Raw genomic sequence first — 25400 nt, 5'->3', positions numbered from 1 at the left:
TGCTACTGTAAAGCAACTAAAGCAAGCAATGTCAACACTTTCACAGCTTTTACTAATACCCAATGTTTAGTCAGACATACGCAATTACTATTTAGTTTTAAGGAGGGACTCAAATTCATAAATTGCACTCTGTGAAACATAAATTCACTTTAAATAATGTAAAAGGATTTTTGTAAAACAGCAGTCTTAAAGGTAAGTTATGTGTGAAGCCTTTGTAAAGCCTATGTCAGTATTTTTGAAAAAAAAAAAGAGGTTTAATTTCAATGGGCAAACCTTTTCAAAAACCTGTGGGTACTTAACTGTAACCTTGCCCCTGTATGCCAACAAAATCACAAGAACTGCATACTCACTACAAAAACATACAATTACAAATACACATTCACAGTTCTCCTGAGAAGGGTTTCTCAATAATATTTGGTATGGTGTGAGGCACTGATTTCTGAAAAGGGGTTGGGGCTAGCAATTACTTTGTGGGTGAAAGACAGGTTTCAAGAAAAAGACTTTTGACAACATTTTGGATCTTGGAAAATGAAAGTGCATTCAACAGCAGAAAGTGTTTTGCTATGGGCTTGTATGGGACAGGGCTTAGCTGGGAATAGGGATGGCATTAGGTGTGGTCTTCTTTCTAAGCAAGTTCCAGTGATTTTAAAGAGGTGCAAGCCAAAAAATGTCAGAAAACATGACCAACATGAATGCACCCCTTCCATGAAAATGAATCAATCATGTGCAGTTCTCATGCATTTCCCAATGTGCATAGTGAATTTAGACACTTTCAATACACACAGCATATTGTCAAACTTCTTTTCTGATTAGCTGCTTGAATCTAGGATTGCATATTGGTATTTTGACATTTGGACTTGCAGTCCAAGCATAGAGTTCCTGAATAACCAGGCAGCTCAAGTATGTGCTACGTCTAATATGTACAGATACTATTTGGGTAAAAGGCTTTGATGTAGTACCATGCAGCACCACACAGCGAGGGATCTGACTACATATACATAGATCTCATTCATAGCTTCAAGTTTCATATGACAAGTTATTGAGTTTTGACCAACGAGGCTGACCATACTTTTTAGAACCACCAAGAAATGATATTTGATCAGTAATCAATAGCATGTCCAGTATGGAACAAGTATTACACTTATGATGCAATTGAACAATTAGTTTAATACATACACTTCATGTACATGTACTTTTTCATTGATGCTATATAGTAATAAGGAGAAAGGAGATAAAAATGTAGATGGACATATTGTTAGTCACTTGTTGGTTTAACACAGTTTCCTTGTACAATGATAGTCACAGTTCATAGTACACAGAGTTAATTGTTCCACAGACTAAGTCCCCCAGTGTCAAGTGTGCCCTTATTGTTCACATTTTGTGTCCTCTTCACACCAGCGATAATGGAAATTCAAATAATGCACCACTGATAAGGGATAAGAAGAGGTTTTCTGGATAAACATTTTGCTTAACTGCTCCACCAAATAACAATAATCAAAGACAGAATTAAAAAGATGAGTTTGCATCTGATGTCATCTGTCAATCAAACTCGGGGAACTATTTGTTTACAAGTGTTGTGATGACGCAGCGGTTAAACAGCGTGCCTTATTCTTAATTTTGCACCTTTAAACATACAAACGTCTCATATGTTACGGTTCAATAATAGGAAACTTTCTTTCCTAAAGACATCATGTCAACAATGCCTAGAAAAGTTCCTTTTTACCTTGTTAAAGTACTGTAATTTGTCACCATTTTCTGTGAATCCTTTTCTCCGATTGGCACCAGATGAATCAACCAACCTTCCTTTTATGCGCTACTAACCAATCAAGGGTCACGGGGAGTTTGATTGACAGTGACGCCAGATGTAAACTACTCTTTGTATCTCAGTTTATAACAAAAATATAAAACTCAATATGTCAATTTTATCATAATTTATTAGCTTAGCTTACATAATCAAACACTGCAGTCAGGGTCTTAGCTAGGATTAGCTTCACATGTGCCCATCATTTTCACCAAAACTGCCTGTCCAAAATTTGATCTTGAAAACATAAACCAGACCTCTGCACCTTCTGGGGGTTCAGTCAGTTCTAATAGCCAAGTCTGGTCTTGTTTTGAGTTCACAGAACATTATTTTTAGAATTTACCATCTGCAAGAGGCATTAATTTTGACAGGTGGATGGCTTAGACCAGGGCTAAGACTCCGCTTGCAGTTACATCATTCCATTATCCGTTGTTGACTGCTGCTCTTGTGGTCTAAAAATATTGCTACCATGGTTTCCAAATTCAACAGCCTCACTCACAAGAATGCTAAATTCATGTAAAACATCAGATTATTTATCAGACTAGTCAAAATTTAAGAAGGTGTTTTGGGTTGACAAATCACTGATGAAGCACATACTTATTGGCAGGTAAAGCAGCAATATTTTTAGACCACTTAGGAACTTATATTTGATGACAGTCACAGTGTACCACTAATTCCACCTGAAGTAGACCAAGAGGTCTGCTGCATTTCATTTCAAAACGACAAGAACGAACAAGATTTTACAGATTTGAAGAAGAAAATTCCATTTCAACAAAAACCAGGAGAAAGATTAAAATACATAAAATGAACAACTGAGTCAGATAATGGGCTATTCCAGTTGAAATCCATATACCCCATACGGAAGACATGACCTTAATCTCCCACACTGGGGTGCAGATTTCAAATGGATTCACCCATTCAAGTAACCCCATTTGAAATTAAGGTCATGTCTTCCATAGGGCGGTGTAGCGATTTCAACTGGTGTAACCCAAATCTCCATGGGCATCATACTCCAACTTGGAGTGTACGATGCAGTCCACTTTCTGTCTTTCCCCTGCATATGCCTAAGAAAGAATACTGGTAGGGTTGCAGACTACTGGACCCCTTCTGCAAACACCTGAATACTACCTTTCTAAAATTAATGTTTTCAACATTTATTCACCCATGTATAAAACATAACTAAGAATACCAATATAATGTCCCGCATTAGTTTGGATCTGAAGATACACGCATATAATTAGTTCTGTTAGTTTGTAAGTGAGTGAGTTACTCAAGAACCAACATGATTGGCTTATGCACTTGTTAGTCAGTCATAAAATACAGCTGCTGAAATAGATGAGCTGTAGAAGTAAATGAAAAAAGGGATAGAAAATTAGGTAATTAATTGCTGCAAAAAATGTCAGCAAAACTTATGAAATGAAATGAAATGAAAGAGAGAAAGGTAAAGGAGATAATATTTGGTGTAATGCACAATGCATTGTAGCCATCCATTGTTAATCAAGCCAATTAATAACCCTCTTCAGCCTCGCACCTGTTCACCTAAGACAGACGTGACAAGAGTAAGCACTGAGATACATACTGTGATAGAGGCTGTCAGTCAGTATAAGTGAAAAATCATCGGTCACATCACATAGGCTACCGTACTGTTCTATACCAAAATTGTTTCACATATAGAGCTATACAATACTGGTTTTAGATTTAGCATTTAACTTATTTATTGCTAAATTAATTTTCCTCAAAGGGTATTTTTATGAAGACACTTGACAGTTTTAATTTGGGTGAATTCCACATGCCAATCTTTCGAGTAACAATGTGTAACATGGTATTAAAGTTATAGTGCTGTGTGTGAAATGATTTTGTTTATGGGTCTGTATGTTATGTGACCGACAAAATATCAGGCCATGTAAATTTACAGGGGAATTACAACATTTTCACCTGCCGTAAAATGTTAATAGTACAAAGAAGTACCAGTTCATAATTAGTGAAATTATTTTAAAATGACCACTTTTTGGAGGTGACATTTTCAAGCACTGGCTAGCATTTTTAATATTTGCTGAATCTTCATTGAATGAAGTAATTTCCCTAGTGTGAATGTAGTCAATGGTGGTATAAGACTGTCAGCCTCTATTCCCTATGAAGTTAACTGTTCAGGACCAGCCAAAATGTTATGAAACCCTAATGGGAAAAATACTGAACTCTGCACTTTGTAACCACCCTGTTACTTTGGACATATCTGTTGCTGTTACCTTTATGAGGGAAACATCGCAGCAACTCCATACCATTATATGATCCACGACGAACATTGAAGTTTGAGTACGGATTGAATAAATGATTACCTAAAGAGATGAAAATCACACAACCACACAAAATTTAAATTCAAAGCACAACAAGGTGAAAGAAATATATCAGTTAAATTGTATATTTTATGAGTAGTAGCTTGTTGCATCTGAATAAACATCTTCAACAGGATGGTATAATCATGTAACACTAATACCTGAAATAAAAAGGTTAATGAAGTCATTAGAGTAGGTTTTTCCCAACCGGTGTGTCACTGAGGTCACAATTTCAAAACATGAGGGTGCCAGACAAACTAGGAATAAAGTAGAATATGGGTGCCAGACAAACCAGCAATAAGGTAGAATACCGTATTTTGTCAAATAGTCGCCCCCCCTCAAATAAACGCCCCACCACTTTTTTCAATCAAAAATGCCGATATTTCCATGCTATCTTGTGTAGTAAGCTTACCAAGTTGCACACATGGTCGATAATAGCGTCACTTTTTGGCGAAAATCTGGATTGGAAACTCGGAAGTGAACAAGAAGTCAGTGTTTCTAGTTCATAGGTCATCATTTTAGCTTGAGTTTTAAGTTTACCTAATGATTTTAACAAGAATTATCGTTCTAAAATTGACCTTGAATAAACACCCCCACCCCCCCCCGTTTGAAAATGTAACGCCCCGGGGCGCTTATTTGATTTAACGAAATACGGTATATGACATTGACAGGATTCCATTGATCTGACTGAAAGACACATTCCAAAAATTGTTACGAGCCCTCCTTGAATAAGTTCATCATCACTGTTAGGAATCATACTATTGGTAAATTTTGTTTAACAAGTCCAAATATTTACTCAAGGTTTAGACTTCATTTTTCAATCAGAAGACTTCATCAGTAATGCACAGATCTAGCATCATTCCCACTCTCATCTCTAGAGTGTTCTGTTCTTTGCAGTAGCTGATCGTACATATGATTTCCTTCATCATGTATATGATCAGCTACTGCAAAGAACAGAACGCTCTGGAGATGAGAGTGGGATTGTTGTTAGATCGCCGCATCACTGATGAAGTCTTCTGATCTGAAGATGAAACGTCTAAAACGTGGGAGTAAATTATTAGACTTGTAAAACAAAATTTGACAATAGTTTGTTAGGAACCCTGCCTTAGAGCCATGAGCACTCTTAGTACAAACAACTTTCTAAAAATCACAATGAAGGCATGTTTAGTTCTGTCAGACAATACTGTTATCATTAGAATTTGCACTCAAATGTTTCATATCAAGTCAAATTAATTAAACTAAAGAAAAAGTTTCTCAAGATTTAACAAATAGTATCGGCTACTCTCTGTAAAGCACAACAATCTAAATTCACCCCTCACATCATGGGCACAGAAGATAGCAAAGATATTGATGCTAAGTTTAGCAGAAATAAACTCTATTTTACATGTGCTGGCCTGTTGTTGTTAGCCTCAATCACACTCAAATAAACGGCAATCAGTAGGTCACCACACACAATATCCCTACCCTGGTTCATAGGACCAAGGAATTCCCAGGAAGACCAATTAGTGAGTAGTGGTCCCTCCACAGGCAGGTAATTACTGAATGAGGTAGGTGAATTTTCCGCTAAAAAATAAGGGTACAGGAATGCAAAAAACGATATATCCATTTTTCTTGATTTGAGTTATAGGTAAATAGAAATTGTCAAATATAAAGTACATAATAAGAAAATGTGTGCTGATTTTTATCATAATATCAAAAATATACATTGGACTTTTTAAAGTAGGGTGTCAATGTTAAGGACAGATGATGGTGACCTTAACGCAAAAGGTTCAACAATGGCATATATCAGGTTTTGCATCTAAACTCTTCATTTTGATCATTATTTATAAAAGTTCTGCTGAATATGTAAATACTGGATCTAAATGAAAAAATTTTCTTGAGGTTAAATTACACAGAAACATCAGATAATACTGAAGTTATACTATTATATAGTTATCGAGAAATTACACAAACTGTTCAATTTCATGTCTTTCTGGCATGGCAGAAGACAATAAGGAATAACTTCCCAGTTGCATGGGGGATAAACATATAGTTTAGGCCAAAAAAATAATGTTTGGTTGTTCTCCACTGACTGACCCTAACCTTTAAACCTGCAAAACTGTTTTTACTGTACAAAAGAATACTAACTTTAATTTTGGAAATTATACAAAAAGATTTCTTCTTTCAAATTGTTGACATCCTGAAAAGTTTTTAAAACAGTTTCTTCATAATTCTTAATTGTTTTAAAACATGAATGAAGTGAAGCACTGCGAGTAGAGGAATGTCACAATCCCAAATTAGCCTAATTATTCCTTTTTATTTTGCAACTATAAACATTTTGGCTATAACATTTTAAAACGAATTATTAAACAAAAAAAAAATCAAAAACAATCCAACCAATCCACAAGATAGTTGAAGCCAACCAAGCAATTGTTTTTTGGCCTTATCACAATTACAACACTTGAGTTTCGTAAAGACAGGATTGGGGAAAATCATTTATTTTGTCTTACAATTTTAATGAACATTTGAAAACAAGCATGTACTGAACTGTGTATGTGGGTGATTGATAAATGTACACATGTGGGTGACTGGTAAATGTACAGTGATTTGTAAATGTGGGCAATTTGTATACACATAATGTGCTTGAATCAGAAGTTAAGATACATTTTTGAGTGTCTGGCTGTTTTTTAGCAATGAATAATGAAACGGCATTGAATATTGAAACATTTGGTCACAACAAGATAAATGATAGATGTGACTATATATATTGTGTAAACACATGCAAATTCCTGATACACTTGTAGGGAAATAAGACATATTGATAAGACTACCATACCTGATGCAGAGAATTGTGAAGCCCTGCGTCTCATCACTTCTTGACTTAGAAGCCAGTTTGGATCACTTAGATTGGGGGCACTCTTCACACCAAGGAGAGTCTTGCTGGCAAACAGAGAGCGAAACTTTGGCACAGCATCTATGAGACAACAGCAAAATTAAATTGTCACAGATATAATGCACAATTAAGTTGATTGATCATTTACAATGCTAGGTAATACATAATATCAATAATATCCTGTTAGAGTGAGTTGAATAACAATAGTCTTTTAAGAACACTGAATATCTTTCAATGCAGCCTCTAAGCTAAATTAGTTGAGAGTTCTTGTGAAATGATTTTCAAATTTTCCTAAAAACAATACAGTTTGCAGTACATGTATTCCATTTGCAACTTTTGGAATAACCAATGCATTACCCTAACTATAACCCTAACTCTAATCTAACACACAGGGTGCACCGGATAAACCAGAATTATGCTTTTTATAACCAGACCAGTGTTCTACTGCTGGTATATATGTGACACGATCTGGTCCATGGGAGCCAAAGGCGGCAAATTTGAAACTGAGATAAAGGTAAAAATATGGAGTAAAAAACAATAAAATACATAAGAAAATAGACATCAAAAAACTTTGTAACTTTAGAACCAAGTATGTTACACCTTTGGTGATTTCAGTAAATGATAGCCTATTGTATGTATAATGTAATAATTACAGTAACTCAAAAAAAGTAGGTAATGGTGAATCCAACGGACGAGGACACAAAACACATCAAGGATCAATAAATGATACAAGAGGATACCTTGAATATATGAACAACTGGAAAGAAAAAAAGCAAGGTACTCCAACTTGACGTGGGGGAACAAGTAAAATACAGACTAGACAGTACGAAGGGGGGGGGGGGAAACAAAATAGGCATTAGAAGAAAAAGTGTACTAGAACAAGCGATGAAAATCACAGTAACTCAATTTCCAAAAATGCCTCCTTCGGCCCCCATGGAACAGATCGTGTCACATATTATTTTCGGACACAAGTGGATTTCAAATGGAATACCCTAATTACCTCCTTCGGTGTAACTGTATATTTGTTGTTCTCCACTCTCATCTTCTTCCTGTAATAAACCCAAATTCAAAGTCCCTGTGCTAGCTCGCTGTGAAGATACTGACATTGCTAAATGCTCATCCTTTAGTGTAGCAGGTGGGTGAAAATCCATCTTCTCCCCAGCTGGATGCAAATCCATCTTCTCCCCATCTGTTTCTAGTTTACCATCGGAGCCTTGCTCCCTGTTCAAGGATTCAAGTGAGACTTGTGGTGTGGTGTCTGACCCACAGCAGATTACTGTCGGCATGCTGTCAGACGTTACTGGTGCATTGAAGAATATCTCGTCTTCAGACATGGGCTCTGCTGGGGATACATCACCCTGTATGGAAGGCAAGAGGGAAACAGACGAATGAGTCAATTAAGGGGGAAAGTGAATGAATTGATCAATCAAAGAATCACAGCAAATCTGGTCAGACTGGAATTAATTTCTTAATTCCTAACAAAATGTGAATTTTTTTTAAATTGTGGCATGCCATGAGAAAAACTCAATTGTGTCTTAACTTGTATCAATCATGCTGGACTTCAACACAGTTTTTTTGTGTTTTTGATTCAAGAGAATTGAAACCACAAAAAAAACACGACTTTTTTGCCAAATTTGGATTTTTTTTCTTGGGGGATATATTGTACTGTCACACCAAATTTGAGAAGAGAGCTAACTTTGATACTTACCGTCCTAGATGCTGACCTATAACCTGTACAACATGGTAGATCATCACTGTCTGCATTCTCACATCCCTTGGCACCAGGACTAAAATGAAGTTCCACCCTGTACCTATCGTCAGAGGTTGCATCTTTGCTTGGATCTTCGTACAACATTAATACGATCTGTGTCATATAGTTGAGTTCTTTGACAGCACCTAGGTAATCCATTGCACGCCTCCACTGAGGGTCATCTTTAAACTGGATTGTAATCAAAACAAAATTGGGGAAGAGTATAAAAGTATGGAAAGGACACATTGTATGGCAAACATGTTTTCTGGTGTTCTTTGACAGCATTCCTCTATTGAGAATCATCACAGATCTGAAATTCAGATTTTAAGATATATTGAGGAGTATGGCAAGTACCATGAGGACACATCATAATTATAATTGTTTTCTTTGATAGCAACAAAGTATTACAGTCCAGCTCCACTCAGAGTCATTTTCAGCCTGGAATTAGAATGATCATGTAAGTTTTATCAAATGGCAAATATATAAGCAATGAAGGTATCTGCTGGGAGGCGGAGTTAAAATTTGTACGTAGCTTGCAAAGCTACAGCCTCTTCAAAATATGAAGTAGGCAAGACATTTTTAACCCAGTAAATACTACAAAATACTATGAGGATAACCACTGCGCACGCATGAATCCCATGCCATGACACTATCACTCCAAGTGCTATATGCACAAGCAATCACTGGACAGGCCAGTTTAACCCTGTGGCTACCGGTCTGTGATAGTGTACATAGCACGCGAGAGATCTAAGCTTTGAATCCCGAGGTACCAAGTGACTTCTATGTTCATCTTCTCTATTTTTTCCTTTCTTCTTTAACTTCAGATAGCAAAAAGCAGTGTCAGGATTAAAACCTCAGGTCAATTTACCGTCTATTTAAAAAAGAACTATATACACTGAAATTAGTAGACTAGAATAACACTTGCAATAACAATAGCGATATAAAATCATACAAGGCAGCAATGGCATATCTTGTGTTATGCACCTGAACTCTTCATTAAGACTGCTATGGCATATAAATGATGACAAAATGTAAGGGTGCAATGTATTTGGATATAGTTCTCTTTCTGAACTTACATCACATAGGCCACCGTATCTCAGGCAAGACAGTAGTGAATGTATATGGCTCTCACTGGTGAAGTAGAGGCGTGTTCTCACTTGGCGTCCTGGTGACAACACGCCATGGGAGTAATTAGGATTCAGACGGAAGGTTGTCTCATCTTCATTGTTGATGTGATTTAGGTCACTGTGTATCTTGCGTAGGAGTGGGGTGCATATTCCTGCACCAATGTCCAACTTCTCATCAGGTGAGATCCCATATTCCTGGAACAACAACAAAAGTAATGCATTGGAACCAATTATAACTCTACAAGACAGTCAACGATGCAAAAACCTAAAAAATATCTATATTGCTAACCACTAACCCTAAATGCAACCCTTTGAAAATTGGTGTGCATGAACATTTCAGTGAGTGTAAAACAGTCTTTGACCATCATGTGATGTGCATGTACATACAAGTAAATGTAAACTAAGCAATCTTTGACTATCATCTTGAAATATCAATATGCCAGTTATGCACTCTTGTGGTGGAAACACAATGTTGCTGAAAGTTGAAAACCTGTCACATATTTTAGCTTATACCATCAAGGGTGAGGTATTTTGGTGACCTTTAACCCAGTTACCATATTAGTATTTTATTTTTGTCTAATGAATATCTATAGTAGAGTTTACATATATGTGATACGATCAAGGGAAATGAGTCGATGTCGCTCATATTGATTTTGAGATATTGGCAAAGAAAGTGTTAAAATTTTTTTGTTTTATATTGTTTTCAGCGATTGATAAATCGATGTAACTTTGCAAAGAAAAGTCGTATCAACATGGGGTTTTCAGTTTCAGAAAGCTCTAAATGTCCTCGTTAGAAACATATGTAAAACTCATTTTCGACCGGGGTCGACATGTGACTCATTCCCCTTGATCACGTCACATATGTTCCAGACTTTTCTATTGTTTTGCCAACTTGTTTTGGCCCACATTCCAACATTTGATAGACTGGATCAGATTGTATTACAAACATTTTGGATCTAAAGCTTTGTATTTAAATGATATATTGACACATGCAGGCCTACCTGTGGTACAATGATATCTGCTAGAGCCTGGGCATTGATGTACAAATCATCCATCTTGTCAAAACCAAGCGACTTGATGGAGTAATTATGCATCATGTCATACTTGATGCAGTCATAGATGTCTGGGATTTTGGTGATATCAAATATGCCGGATTTAAGCTTGAAATCTTTCTCCAGTTTGGCCCATCTTCTCAGCATTAGATCCAAGGATTCATTGTGGTACAGGACAATCTCAGCTGAAATTAAGAACACAAAGATTTAGCACAATTTATTAATTACTGGATTGTGTGTTTTAAAAGTATATTCTAACAAAGTTCACATGATTTTACTTTCACATTCTTTAAGTTTATTTGTTTAAAAAGAAGTAGTTCATTTGTACAAATCCCAAGAGAATATTTTAGAAATTAGTAACAATCACACCAAACATTCATATCATTTGCTAAGTAGTTTGACAAGAACTGATTTATAAAATGGCCACATTTTCCTGAAGAGTTACACCTGTCTGTGTTTATCAGGATTGTCTACCTACAGTCAATAATTTTAGCTTAAAGGAGAAAGCCCAGTCAGAGCAGTTTTTCTGGGATGAACCAAACCTGCCTGGTTATCAAATTAATCAGTGACGAGGTTATCTCTAAATTTGACAGGTGCTAATTGATGCAATAACATTAGTCTTACCTGAGGCTTCCGGATCTTCCAACACAGTTCGTATTTGTTTGTTGAGGGACTGAATGAGAGAGTATACCTTCTCACATCTGTAAACTGGATTCCTGATAAAATCTATTGATGTTGCTAAGGACTTGCTGTTGGTCATATTCAACTGTGAAAAAAGTGTCATTTGAGACAAGACATTTCCAACAAACAGGCTCAATTTACTTTGTAATTTCAATCATAGAATTACTTTGAAATCAAGGTTTTGGTGTTGCTAATATTTCTATTTGCAATTGAACATAATAATGTTTTATCATATCTTTAAAATGTCTCGAACATTTAATGACTCAAGCACTCTTTTAAAAGGAAAACAGGTACAGCAAAGGAAATTACTAATGCAATACGGAACATTCCATCATCTGAGAATGCATCATACTCTGTTTGTAGAATTGTAATTAAAGCTTACCTCTTGCTTGTCTTTGTCAGATAAATCTCTGTTCATAGAAAACACTTCATACAGCTTGGATTTCACTCTGTATACAAATAAATCAATCAAAATTACAGATTGTACTCAGTAATCTTTATTAAACACAAAAAATTGAATCTTTTTCTATGGTTTGAGAGTTACAGTACCCACCTTCTTACAAAAATTACAATATCAGGTGCTGGGCAATATTCAGCATTTGTCACCTGTTGTTGAGGCCAATCATGTTGAATCAATGCTGGTTCCATTCAGGATCATTTTCAAATAAGAAAAGGCCAACTTAAAGTCCTGATTCTTTTGAAAGCCTCAGTCCTTGTCCTCATTATCATTGTTTATCACATACATACATACATGTGTGTCTATATTCATAGTTATTTTCTTGATTTTTGAAAATGGTTTCTGATAAGGCAAAAGTGGCACCTGGTTCAGCAAAGAATCCTATGACCATAGAAACATAGGATCATATATGGTGCCTGGTATGCTTTCACCTGAGTACTTAATTCTTTTCCATATAACCAACTTACTTTCCCTGTATGGATGCTGACTCTTCTTTCTCATGATCCAACAGACCATTTGTGTGGGCACTCTTGACCATCTGCACCAAAATTGGTGTTAATTCTCCTTCTAATGCCAGCATACCCTGCAATAAAAATGTAAACGGGATTGTGAATGCAGGAGAGAACTACAATTAGTTAATACTTTTCATGGAAACTTTATGCATATGTAATGAATTCAGTATATCTCTTAGGAAATTGCCATGCAATATTAATTATTTTTTACAAATCTATCATGCATTTGATACTTACAATCCAAACACTTGTACTGTACAATATGGTGTGATCCTTTCGTGTCTCATTCAAACATGACAAGCGTGTTGTGCACTTACACAAAAGAGACAACTTCTTTGAGAGACTTGCCAATTTAGTTGACTTCATTTGTCATTTGGGATGGGTTTTCAATAGAATTTCTTATTTTTCAAATACAATCTCCCATGTGTACCTTTGTGAAAGCTGCTGCAGTCATCTGTACCCGTCCTTCATCTGATGCATAAATCTTGAGATCATGCCTATAAGTACTGTGTAATCTCAGCAGCCCACAGCCTGGGAAGCCTGCATAATCACCTGATGATAAACAATCAAATATATGGTTACAACGGCCAAAAACAGAATGGTCTAGCAACTGTTTAACATATTAAACAGATGCATTTATGGGAATGTAGAGGTTCGAATATCCAACATTATAACAGGGATGAAAGCCAGCACTGTCAGAAATTTACATTCCTGATATATGGGACAAAACCTGTTTTTACCTGCATAATTATTAGGGGTTTTTTACCATCTTGGATGATTCCTCATTACATGTTTTTACAACTCAACTTATTTTCTGCATCATACTTCTCATTGCCAGGGTGCTTAGTTCATTAGTGAAATATATGCTTGTAATTTGGGAAAGTGGAAGACAAAGGTGAAAAATTGCCAAATGTGTTATAGGCAACCTTAAGTCCAATGACTAAGCACCCTGAGAATTAAAACTCCAGCAAATCTGTCTTAAAAAAGCAGTGCATATGAATAATGCTTCTAAGAAACCATCATCATAGATGATGACATGGAAATAATGTGAGTAACAACAACAAAAGGATTTTTATGGACAATTTAATGAATCAAATGGATAAATCACTTAAAAATCAACTGAGCATGAAGCCTGCCTCAGTGATGCCCAATGCTAATAAGAGATTAATGTCATGTTTGCTTCAAACTAATTGACACAAAAACCATGTAGGATATTCTCTATTTCGTTGTTTTTTTACCTCTTTGACAAATAGGGGTAGAGCTTGATTTAACTTATAAACTTCTCTCATGCTGCTTGTGCAGGTCCTGTGGCTTTGCCATTGAGTGATTTGATGAGTGTAAGGATAATGTAATGAAAAGTAATGTTACAGCCTGAGTGTTTGGAATGCATGGTCAGGACATAATGTAATCAAGCTAAGTAACAACAACAGGTTTTACAAAGAATAGCTGTAAGTAGACTACATTATAATATTTTCTCCTGAGACATCTTGCAGTGGCAAACGGTTTGCACCTGTAAGCTTAAACATGAAGTTTGTGTAATCGCCTATGCACGGACCTGCTATCTTGCTACCAAAACAAGGTTCTACCTGCAAACGCATGCATAAAAGGTGTATTTTTATATTTTCCTGTTTTTCTAGCAATGTGCCAGAAGGCTTTTGCAAATCGTACAGTAATTGAAGCACACATTTAACAGGCGTATGCACACAAAACGCACACTTGGCAGGTAGTTTTGAGATGACGGTAAAAAGGGTCAATAGTGCTTTAACACATGCTATCAGCATGTTGCATTATATGCAGAACTCAAACATGCATGCACTTCAAGTCAAAGTTTGCTGGATAAATTGTGAAATAATGTGGAGGTACACTATTTTGCTTTCCAAGTGACATGCAACCATGGCTGAGCCGGGACTTTTTGTGTTCTGGTTCATATAAGATTAGCAAAACAGTCAAATATCAAGAGATGGTATATGTTTAATTAGAACATTATACAGAATCTTGCCTTAATTGCACTGATTGTGAAGCTATGCGACCTAACAGTGGCATTTTTTCACAATCTTAGATATCTCTCAATTAGAAATACTGGCTATAGCATTGATAAAGGGTACTCTTTTACACTTTCTGGATGTAAATTCCTGTTTCCATAAATGAAACAGTCTTGTCTGTAAATTCCTGAGTCATAAACTATTCATATCTGCCTGTTTTGTTTTTTAAATAGAAGGAAATTTATAAAAATATAAGAATAAAACTATGGCATGTATAAAATGTACAGAACTATTTTAGTGCAAAATAACAGCACTTTGTCTACAAATGTGTTGTGCTTTGAAATGGACTAAACTAATCACACACAAGGTGTTAAAGCTATACCTACAATAAAGGTATGAAATAAGATCAGGAGAACCTTCACTTCATAATGCCCATGAAATCACTATATATGGAAGGTACACTGCCCATATGGGTGGTTTCCCCTCAATGAATTTTATGCAACCATGCCAGATTCAGTGTTCCCCTGTCTATCTCTCTACCTTGTTAACCTTTCACGTTATGTATAAGTTGATTGCCTATTGCAACTTAAGAAGTAAGCCAATCAACATGCTCTGGCCAATCATATCATGGTCTAACTACTAAAAGTTTAATCACTGCACATCCTAATTAATTGCCTGAGTGTGAGATGGGAGTGTCTCACTGCAAACGCAAGCTAAAGAAAACTATAAAGAGCTGATTGGCTGATTTATCTTCAGGGGCGGGGACACACTGCAAGCTCAACCAATTAAAGCTCCAAATGGTATATATCTGTTGAGTGGAATCTTCTCTAATAATGTTCCTTCACACCACAAATTTCAAAAGCAACAAGGCCATCTTTGCTATATTTGGAAAAGATCCTGATAAATGGACATTGTTTGTATTTCCCTAAAATTTAAAAGTTTAATTCTGCACAGTTGAAAGTTTAATTCTGCAAAGTCTTGCCTACAAAAATGTTGCATTAGAAACATTCAGACTAATGGAATAAAAATCATATAAAACTTCTGAAGAGAGCTTCTTTAAGTTCTGTTGCAACTATATTATGATATCCTGATGTATTTATATCTACACATTAAAGGAGTATTTTGTGATCTTTTTATGACATTCAGTAGATATCCACGAAAAAAGCTTATTCCCAAAATATCAGTTGATACCGATTTTACCTTTGCAAGTTATGCATGATTATGTGTATTGCACCATTCCATAGACAATGTGATGTAATTTCATTCTGGTGTACCAAAACATAATTTAAATTTCGCGAATTAATCTGCAAGAACTTTTTTTTATTTAATCATTATGTAGCCAGAGGTTTCCAGTGGTATAAAAATCTCAATTTGTTTTTGAGAAAAGTGGAGGGATAATGCTGTGGATCACAAAATGCCCTTTTAAGTAACCTTAACTAAAGTCACTGGCAGAAATAAACTCGGAATGTTGTGTCTAACTTCTTGTCAAACAGACAAAATATGCTGTACTGCACAGGTCAGCAACCAATCACAGCTCACCTCTGTCCTGCATAGCACATTAGAAATACCATGTGGATTCAAAAGGTCTACTGGTGGAACTGAATCAAACACATTCACAATCATTGACCCAAATAACTTGGAACAATTATGAAAATGTCTTTACCAAATAACTGCTTCATGTGAAAATGTACATATACACACTATTGAACTATTTAAATGAGGGCAAAAATCCAGAGACAAACAATTAAGATTAACAAACAAACTTTTGTCATTGGTTCTAAGATAGACTCTTTATGATAAAATCAATCAAAACCAACTCTGTTACACATAAAATCTCTGTAAAGTTTGTTAAACTGGTTGATTTATGGCTTAGTAATGACCAGATTCTGTTAAAAAATTGTGTTATATTTAAACTAAAGGTGTTTCAGTAGAGAAGAAATACTCAATATCTGTGCAGAGTTTTACCAAGACCTATATAGCTCTCATTCTAACCAAAGTAAACCAAACTTCCTGTCTCCAGATCAAACAGACATACCAAATGTAACTGTTAGAGAAGTAGAGACAGCAGTAAAACAAATGAAAGACAACAAAGCACCTGGCACTGATGATATATCCAGTGACGTGTATAAGATAGGAGGTGCGGAAATCATCACTCAATTGACAAGACTTTACAACCAAATATTGACAGAAAAGAAGATACCAGCAGCCTGGAAGGAAGCCAAGATTATTCTTCTACATAAGAAAGGAGATAAAGAGGATATCAAAACTACCGACCTATTAGTCTGCTTTCACATGCGTATAAAATCTTCACACGACTCATTCAGAATAGAATCAAGATAATATTGGATGAGAATCAACCTAGAGAGCAGGCAGGTTTCAGAGAGGGCTTTTCAACAACTGATCATCTGCATGCTTTGAACCAACTGATTGAGAAAGCAAATGAGTATCAGCTGAAGCTTTGTATTGGCTATATAGATTATGAGAAAGCTTTTGATTCGGTGGAACACAGTGATCTATTTGCAGCCTTAAGAAGGATTGGAGTTAACGAAGGGTATGTTAAGATTCTAGAAGACATCTACACAAACGCCACAGCTACAATCCACATAGATAAGGATGTCTCCAAGCCTATCCACCTACAGAGGGGAGTACGGCAAGGGGACACAATCTCTCCAAAAATATTCACAACTGCAATGGAGCAAATTTTCAAACAACTAGATTTAGAAGAAAGAGGCATCAACATTGATGGAGAATGGTTAACTGACCTGAGGTTTGCAGATGATGTAGCCCTTACATCACCATCAGTCAAAGAATTAGAAGTTCAGCTAAATAGTTTGAACACTGAGAGCAGGAAAATTGGACTAAAAATGCACAAAGGAAAACAAAATACATGACCAACTTTGACACTAGAGAGTCCATTGAAATTGACAACGAACCGATTGAGAAAGTAGATAGTTACAAGTATCTGGGCAAGACAGTCAAAATGGAGGACAACACAAGAGAGGAAGTTTTATTGAGAATCAAGGCTGGCTGGTGTTGTTTTGGCAGGTACAAAGACATCCTTTGTGACAAAAAGCTACCAATGACATTGAGGAGGCGATGTACGATCAATGTGTGTTACCAACCATGACCTCACGGCGCTGAAACCTGGTCGACTACCAAAGATCTGGAACAAAACCTCACCACGGCACAGCGAGCCATGGAGAGACGTATGTTAAACATAACTTTACGTGACAAAATCAGAAACAGTGACATAAGAAGTAAAGCGGGAGTCAAAGACATCATGCAAAGGATAGGGGAAGCAAAATGGAGATGGGCGGGACATGTGGCAAGAAAAACGACAACAGATGGACAAAAAGAGTCACCGAGTGGCAACCAAGAACAGGAAAGCGAGAAGAGGAAGGCAAAGACGAAGATGGCGTAGACGACTTAACAGCATATAGAGGCACCACCTGGGCAAGGGATGCGCAAGACAGACAGAAATGGAAGATTCTTGAAGAGGGCTTCATACTACAGAGGATGAAACAGCCTAGGTGAGGTGAGGTGAGGTGAGGTTTCAGATCAGCTTTATTCCAATTTCCATGGTTGTCCTTAAATAATTTGTTTAAAAGCAATTTTTGAGATCATAAAGCTTATGACTGAGAGCCTGCTCAGCAAAAAGCAGCCCTAGTAAAAACGGAGGAAAAAATTTGATTTCCTGGATTTCTCTCTTTTGTTGAGCCTTTTTAAAAGCCATTAATATGACTTAAAAGTCATATTAATGGCATATTTCGTTTAACTTAGAGTTAAGACTGAGATGTTTAACATCTTGTAGGCATTTTTTCATTGTCAAGATGCAACTGCACATGTTTTCGCAGCATTTTATGCAGTGCCAAATGTCCTGAGGAACAAAGTCCCCCCCCCCAAAAAAAAAAAACCAATATCTTCAGCGGAAAATTGAAGTGGGAACTGAGAACCAAAAATGATAGTGGAGAGCAGAAAACCACAACAGAGAACCTAAAACATAATATCTGTCACACAAGAAAAATGTTGGGCTATATACAGGCTTTAAGGAGAATGATTATGATAGAGTGCTTGGTAACACACAATCCATGGTGCAAATGTTTCATTCAACATGTGCTTGATGGCAATCTATCTGAAAATTCCACAGCAAGAACAAGACTGTTTGAATCTAAGAATTAAATATCAGTCACACAAGATGAACTCTTATGAATGGATGTCTCAAATATTTGATTAAGTTGACATGATGACATGAATACTAATTTGTCAGAAAAAGAAAGCTTTTACAATTGCAGCTCCAGACAACACATACTTTAGGCATCATCTTTGACCTTCCTGATGACTTGCACACAGGAGCAGATGTGCATTTAGCTGACTGGTAGGCATGTGTAATCTGAATCACAAGCTTATATTCACAATGATGTAGTATTTCTAATATGTTAAGATGATGAAGATATGATTTCAAATAAGAACCAGTATTCTTACATAGGCCAGTACTGATAGAAGGAATATATGCTATGCCAGGTGGCTTCTTTCCAAGGAGTTGAATACCCTTTTTCCTATCATTTTTCCACTGAAAGTCTGTTGAACCTGCAGAGCAGGAATGCAGTTCATTCAGTTAATATGATCTTTTTGTATTTCTTAGTTTATTTCAAGAAAAAGTTTATCATACAACATGTTTAGGATTTGCTCCCATATTATGAGCAGTGTCTTGCCCACTACAGATAGTTAAGTAACTTTCTTTGATGAAAGTCTTAACAAAGGATATAGCAAATTCTTTGAACTAAATGCGTTTTGTCCATTTATGCTGCTTCAACAGAGTAAAGCTGTGTTCCTTGGATGAAAATGTGCTTTTAACCATTTAAAAGGTGCTTCATAATTAAAAGCAAAAGGAAGAAATTTCAGAGGCACCTTAATCATATATCTACCAATTTTCCTTAGTCAGACAAGCCTAAATCAAATCGAATATAATACACACAAACTTAAAGGAGGATTTCGTGATCCTAGCATCCTCTTTTTATGACATTTTTCAGTACATATCCACGAAAAAAGCTTATTCCCAAAATTTCAGTTGATTCCGATTTTGCGTTTGCGAGTTATGCATGATTATGTGTATTACACTGCTCCATAGACGATGCGTTGTAATTTCGTTCTGGTGTACCAGAACGATATTGAAATTTCACGATATCTTTGCAAAACGAATTAATCTGCAAGAAATATTTTGTACATAAACATTATGTAGCCAGAGGTTTCCAGTGATATAAAAATCTCAACTTTTTTGAGAAAAGTGGGGGATGAGGCTGTGGATCACGAAATGCCCCTTTAAAGGATCTAAATATGCAAAAAACATGTTATTACATGGTGAAAGTTGATAAATTACCGAAGTTTTAATGATGCACTGAAAACTATAAAATGAGCCCTGTGACAATGATCTATACACTTTGGGCCAGACAAAAGCAAGCATGAATTACTAGCGAAGGCTCTACATCCTCAATGATTGTCTCAACAAGCTTTGTGTTCAAGACCAACATGGATCAAAAGAAAACAAACAGAACAGGTTAAATAGCTCATTCTGACCATTCTTTGAACAACTATGTGCATCTAAACATTAAGTGTGAAACACAAACAAGTTTTGCTGAACAAATTCTTTATGATGCACATGCATTTTTGCTGTAATGCTGCATGGAACATTAAGATCGTTCATATGCCAGGAAAATCTGAGTGGGATGAAGCGATTTAAAGCTTACCCTCCATACAAAACCATGTGCCTAATAATAAGAATAGTTTTTATTATGTCTAAGGGACTCACTTTATTTAAGCTGTATTAACTGTGCTGGGTATATTCAAATTACACATTTAGTTTTAATTTATTATGATTTAACTTTATTTACAGAATAACGATAGGAATTTTTGTTTTTACTATCCTTTACCGCGTGATAGACGACAGGCAGGTTCAATATTTTGAGTTGTGGATGCTGGCGCAACTACGATAAAAATATTGGACCTGCCTGTCATCTATCATAGGTAGAGGATAGTAAAAACAAAAATTCCTATCATTTATTCTCATTCTTAGTCAGTTAAATATTATTTTAATAACTGTAAACTATTTTACGGCACCCGAAATCATGCGATTGTTCAATCAGATTATGTGTCTATGAACTAGACAACCACTGACTAAGAATATTAAATAAATTACAGCCTGCATATAGCCCAACATTTTTGTGTTTTCCCGTGTCATCAAATGCTGCATTTTTTTCTTCGCATTGATTTTCTGTTCAAATCATTAGCTCTTAGGAACTTTGTCCTTCTTGATGTTTTGCTCCTGTGGCACATCTGTGCCGAAGGGAAAAGATGCAGCATCAAAATTGTCACTATGGTAAAACACACACAAAGTGTTGAACTACATGACTGTATAATATACAGTGTACATATTGGCCCTTAATGCCAATCTCCTCAACAATGCTTTGATTTCTCTCACTACAGACTGACATCACTTTGTAATACACAGCTATGAATTCTATTTAAGTAATGTCAGCCTTGTGAAAATAGTAGAGGCATAAGTGAGGATGTTGCCACTAGACACACAACTCGCATGCATGGAAAGTTATTACAGTCCTTATATTATGTCCTAAAAATGATGTGTTAAATGCATCACGCAACTATGCAAACTCAAGTGCAAAATAAGCCATGGAATAAACAAGACTCTAATCTGCTGATTACAAAAACAATACAGCAAGTAAAACTTGCATACATCCCTTGGGCACATAAACATAAAACTGAAATTAAATCCCAGCAGAAAGCTTTCTTCACTTTTGCACAATATACACACATACATACATGGTACAAGGTTGGAAAGACCTACACCCTCTGCTCAATAGTGAGACTTGAGAATGTTGGATCGTTTTCTGGTGAAAGCTATCATATGGATGTGGAACTATATCTGTCCTTATAATTATATTCTCCTATCCCAGGTCTAGGAATATTTATACAGTCCAACCTCTTTAATCCGGCCATGATGGGACCAATCACGGTCTGGATAAGTGACAAATCTGGATAAGTGAATTATGTGTAATTCTGCATTGACTGTCCCAAGTACTGAAATTGCCAGCATTGCGTGCCTTCGCGTAGCGTTGCGTGCCTTCGCGATTACGCGATAGACCATCAAAATACATAGTTATTTATAGTGCACTACGCACAGGCGTTGATCCACAAGCCTCAGCACACTTATCGGGCTATGCTGAAGCTTGCACGCGGTCTGTTGTCTCTTTCATCCATGAATGAACTAAAGAAATCTGTCTAAAATCAAATGGACAAAGGAAGGTAGACTAAAATATAGACACACAAAAAAACAAAACATTTCAGCATTATCCCTCAAGATTTGAAGCCTTGCGGGATTAATTGAAAGAATGCCACCCAGCACAGCAAAATGTGACCAACTTATGTACAGTAAACATGGAGGGTATTAGATGAATAAGGTGTGCTAGGAAGGCAGACATCAGGCAGCAGGATACCAACGGTATACCTGAAGAAAATCTGCTGTCTGTGACGTCTTCACGCTCTAGCATGTCCATGTTGCTACCAAGCGAATCAAAGTCACCTCCTGTTACAGAGCCATCAATGTCTAGCGCTGGTTTGGTGAATGGAAGAATTGAGATGGGGCAAGGTGATTTGTACGGAGAAAAAAATTGCATTTCGTCATCAAATTAAAGGTATACCTTGCCTTGGAAAATAGAAGTTAAGTTTGCATTGAGTTCATAGTACCAAAAATGTACTTAAAATCTCCTTTGAAACAATACCACATGCGGTGACACTCGCAGGTAAATACTCATTTATAGTATCTCTTCAGAGTGTTCTACACTATCAGATTCCTACTGTTACTGCCCCTAGAGGTACAGTGCCACACAGTTACTTCATTAGTAATCTAGAGTACCTGTGGGTACTCCTAGAGTACCTGTGTGGATACTCCTAGGTACCTGCACACATCAGAATCACAAATGCAGTACACATGCTGGTAATGGATTGGTACTGCACTGGTTCACAGAAAGTAGCTGCAGTGTACCTCTGGGGTAGGCAGCAATAGGATTCTAGTAGCGTGCATTTACCATTATTCAAGGTTTATATTTTCACACAAAAAAGATTTATATTTTCAATTTTCAATCTAGTAAAAACTCCAATTATCCTAAATCACAGCTTTGATTTGCAAAATGTCCAGCTTGACTTTCAAAACAGTAATTAATACAACCCCACTTTGAAATGACTTATGCACATGTAGTGCCATCACACCAATTGCCACTACTCAAGCATATCATTAAATGATTATCTTTACTTCCAAAGTCATTCAATGTGTAGCTTAAAAGTGAATATAATTTTTTCTAAACCACTGATTAGCTCAACATTGCTAGCCTGAATCTGACAAAAACAGCAATTTAGAAGATATGTTGATGCAATCAATAAAAATTTTTTTTTAAATATTATAGTCATTGAGATCTACCATATATGCTGTACTAGATTTGCTGTACAAGAACCTAAATGATCAAACATTGGTTTCAATCACAAATGCATCTAATATATAGATTAACTTGTGTTTACCCATCAAAATATGAACAATCTATTCCCAAATTATTCCCTATCTATGGCTTTCTCACTTCATTAATACATATACAAAGTAATCGTTTTACACATTTTGATTGTAAACTGATTCATGAATACACCATCATTTACTCTGTCAGTTTTGAAACACATCCAATGACTGTTATGTATGAAGCAAATGCAGAAAGTATGATCAAATGAAATTATTCAAAAAAGACAGCTCTGATAATATGATTTTATTGTACAATTTTGATCAACATCTCATATGAACCAACAAATTATTGGTTATACTACATAACCGCTAATGCATCTTACTAGAATTATGCCCGGGGGAGGGGGGAAGGGGGGTATGGGGGTGTTATCAACTTACCTTGACCACCTGGATAAATACATCTGAAAGCTCTGCCCAGTTCTTCTGCTTGCACTCTGCCTGTTGGTGTCAATTCACCACCCCACTTTAGGATCAGTAGAAGAGAGGGAGCATCTCCTTTCCCATCTAAAATAAGAGAGCGCACACTCATTGAAGTTAAAAACATCACTTTGTCATACATAACATTACATGTAAAATCAACATGATATGAACTTCCATCTTTTATATATTCAACTAGCATATCACAGCAATGCCAACAAAATGCACACTGCCAGAGAAGATTTATAGGTGATCCCATGATACTAGTGAAACATCCGGGTACTTGAGAACCAGTCTACTAGAAATTTCAATTGAATGAACACATCTGTCAACAGCGTGATGATTCTCTGTGTACACTGTGTGATGAACGCCCGTGTGTGCGAAATGCGGAAGTCAATCAAACCTTGCCAACTCACTCATGATTGGTTAGTATTTTCATTATTGTATCCATGGTCGTGCGTTTGCGTCGTACTTTGAAATACGTGACGTACGAAATCGGTCGCATCACGTACAGCTGCTGGCAGCTGTGTCCATTAAATTGAATTTTTTACTTTTAGTATACCGATTTCTTGTACTTTCAGACTTTTATTCCTCATTCAAATGTGGGTCGATAGTAACAAAAAAGAGCTCATTTGAACAGGGTACCGATGTTCTTTTCAGGGATCAACTCATAATGCTTATCAATCCAAGTTTTGGACATATTTTTAGTGTTTGAAAATCGCGTCTTTGGAACGGGAATCAACAGTGAAGATTTGTGTGAAACTCTGTGATTACTAGACTGGTTCTCAAGTTCCCGGATGTTTCAGTAGTATCATGAGACTGCTTATAAATCTTCTCTGGAACACTGCCACATCAATAATTGATTAATTAGCAAAAAGAGGTGCATTTCATCATAATAGCTCCTGATTTTTTAAAGATAAACATCACAAATAACTATTATGTAAATGTTCTGGTTTTACAAGCATCTAATGCTTAGTGTTCATCAATCAATCAATCAATCAATCAATCAATCAATCAATCAATCAATCAATCAACCAATCAATCATTGCAATGTATACAGCACCTAAACCAAATACTTAGCACAATGGCGCTTAGTCACAAAAGAAGCTATTGTTTATAAGCAAGTTCAAAGAGATGACATTTCATTATGTTGAACAAGGTTGTTGAATTTGACTACCTGCTCATGCAGGAATGCATACATGTATATAACAAAGTACTCCTTATCATCACCCTGCTATGTCAATTGGCTAAGTCGGTTTTTGTAATTTTGTGAACAAGAAATAAATATGGTTCATGCATGCATCTGTTACGTAATCACCCTATTCATTTCTGATCCTTCCTTTTGTCCCATTATCATTTGTTCTTGTGCAAAGATTGGTGAATAAATGTTTAAATGCATGTTTGAACCATTTTTGTACTTATTCTCAAAATGTGCAAGTTGATTTGTTAGTGGCTACACTGGTGTCAATGTTTGCATTCATATTCATTTAAGTGACCTCACCAGTTATTCTGTTTACATCAATTACTAGTAATGAACTCATTTATTTTATACACCAAAAACACAAACAAACAACAATTTGTCTAATTTGTAGAACTCTGGAAGAATGCTGAATTGGTTCAAAATTGAGCATATATGCCTACCAAACTTCATACTCTATTAATGAATAAAAATTTATTCTCATCAATACTACTATCACAGTTTAATGCAAAACAATTCATTATCAATTCTTAGCTTGATTTACAAATAAACATGCCATTGTATACCTTTAGATAGGGCAGTAATATGGCCAATGTGTGCCGTTGATGCTAGATCTGTTACAAAAAGGGTGTGTTGACAA

General features: G+C 36.1%; 1 protein-coding gene across 1 annotated transcript in view; it reads right to left on the bottom strand.

Moving 5' to 3' along the window:
* Window positions 1-25400, bottom strand: part of LOC140142084 (inositol hexakisphosphate and diphosphoinositol-pentakisphosphate kinase 2-like) — a 91049-nt gene that overhangs the window by 10786 nt on the left and 54863 nt on the right. Inside the window, 13 exon segments of the mRNA XM_072164036.1 lie at window positions 4048-4137; window positions 6950-7087; window positions 8007-8364; window positions 8715-8945; window positions 9833-10078; window positions 10885-11120; window positions 11560-11701; window positions 11999-12065; window positions 12541-12656; window positions 13016-13137; window positions 22087-22191; window positions 23524-23649; window positions 25327-25374. Of these exon segments, the coding sequence (XP_072020137.1) occupies window positions 4048-4137; window positions 6950-7087; window positions 8007-8364; window positions 8715-8945; window positions 9833-10078; window positions 10885-11120; window positions 11560-11701; window positions 11999-12065; window positions 12541-12656; window positions 13016-13137; window positions 22087-22191; window positions 23524-23649; window positions 25327-25374 (2025 nt within the window).

Source organism: Amphiura filiformis, chromosome 20 (assembly GCF_039555335.1).
Source record: "Amphiura filiformis chromosome 20, Afil_fr2py, whole genome shotgun sequence".
NCBI classification, from domain to species: Eukaryota; Metazoa; Echinodermata; class Ophiuroidea; order Amphilepidida; family Amphiuridae; genus Amphiura; species Amphiura filiformis.
The sequence above is the reverse complement of the archived record's forward strand: the minus strand, read 5'-3'. Positions and strand labels throughout refer to the sequence as shown.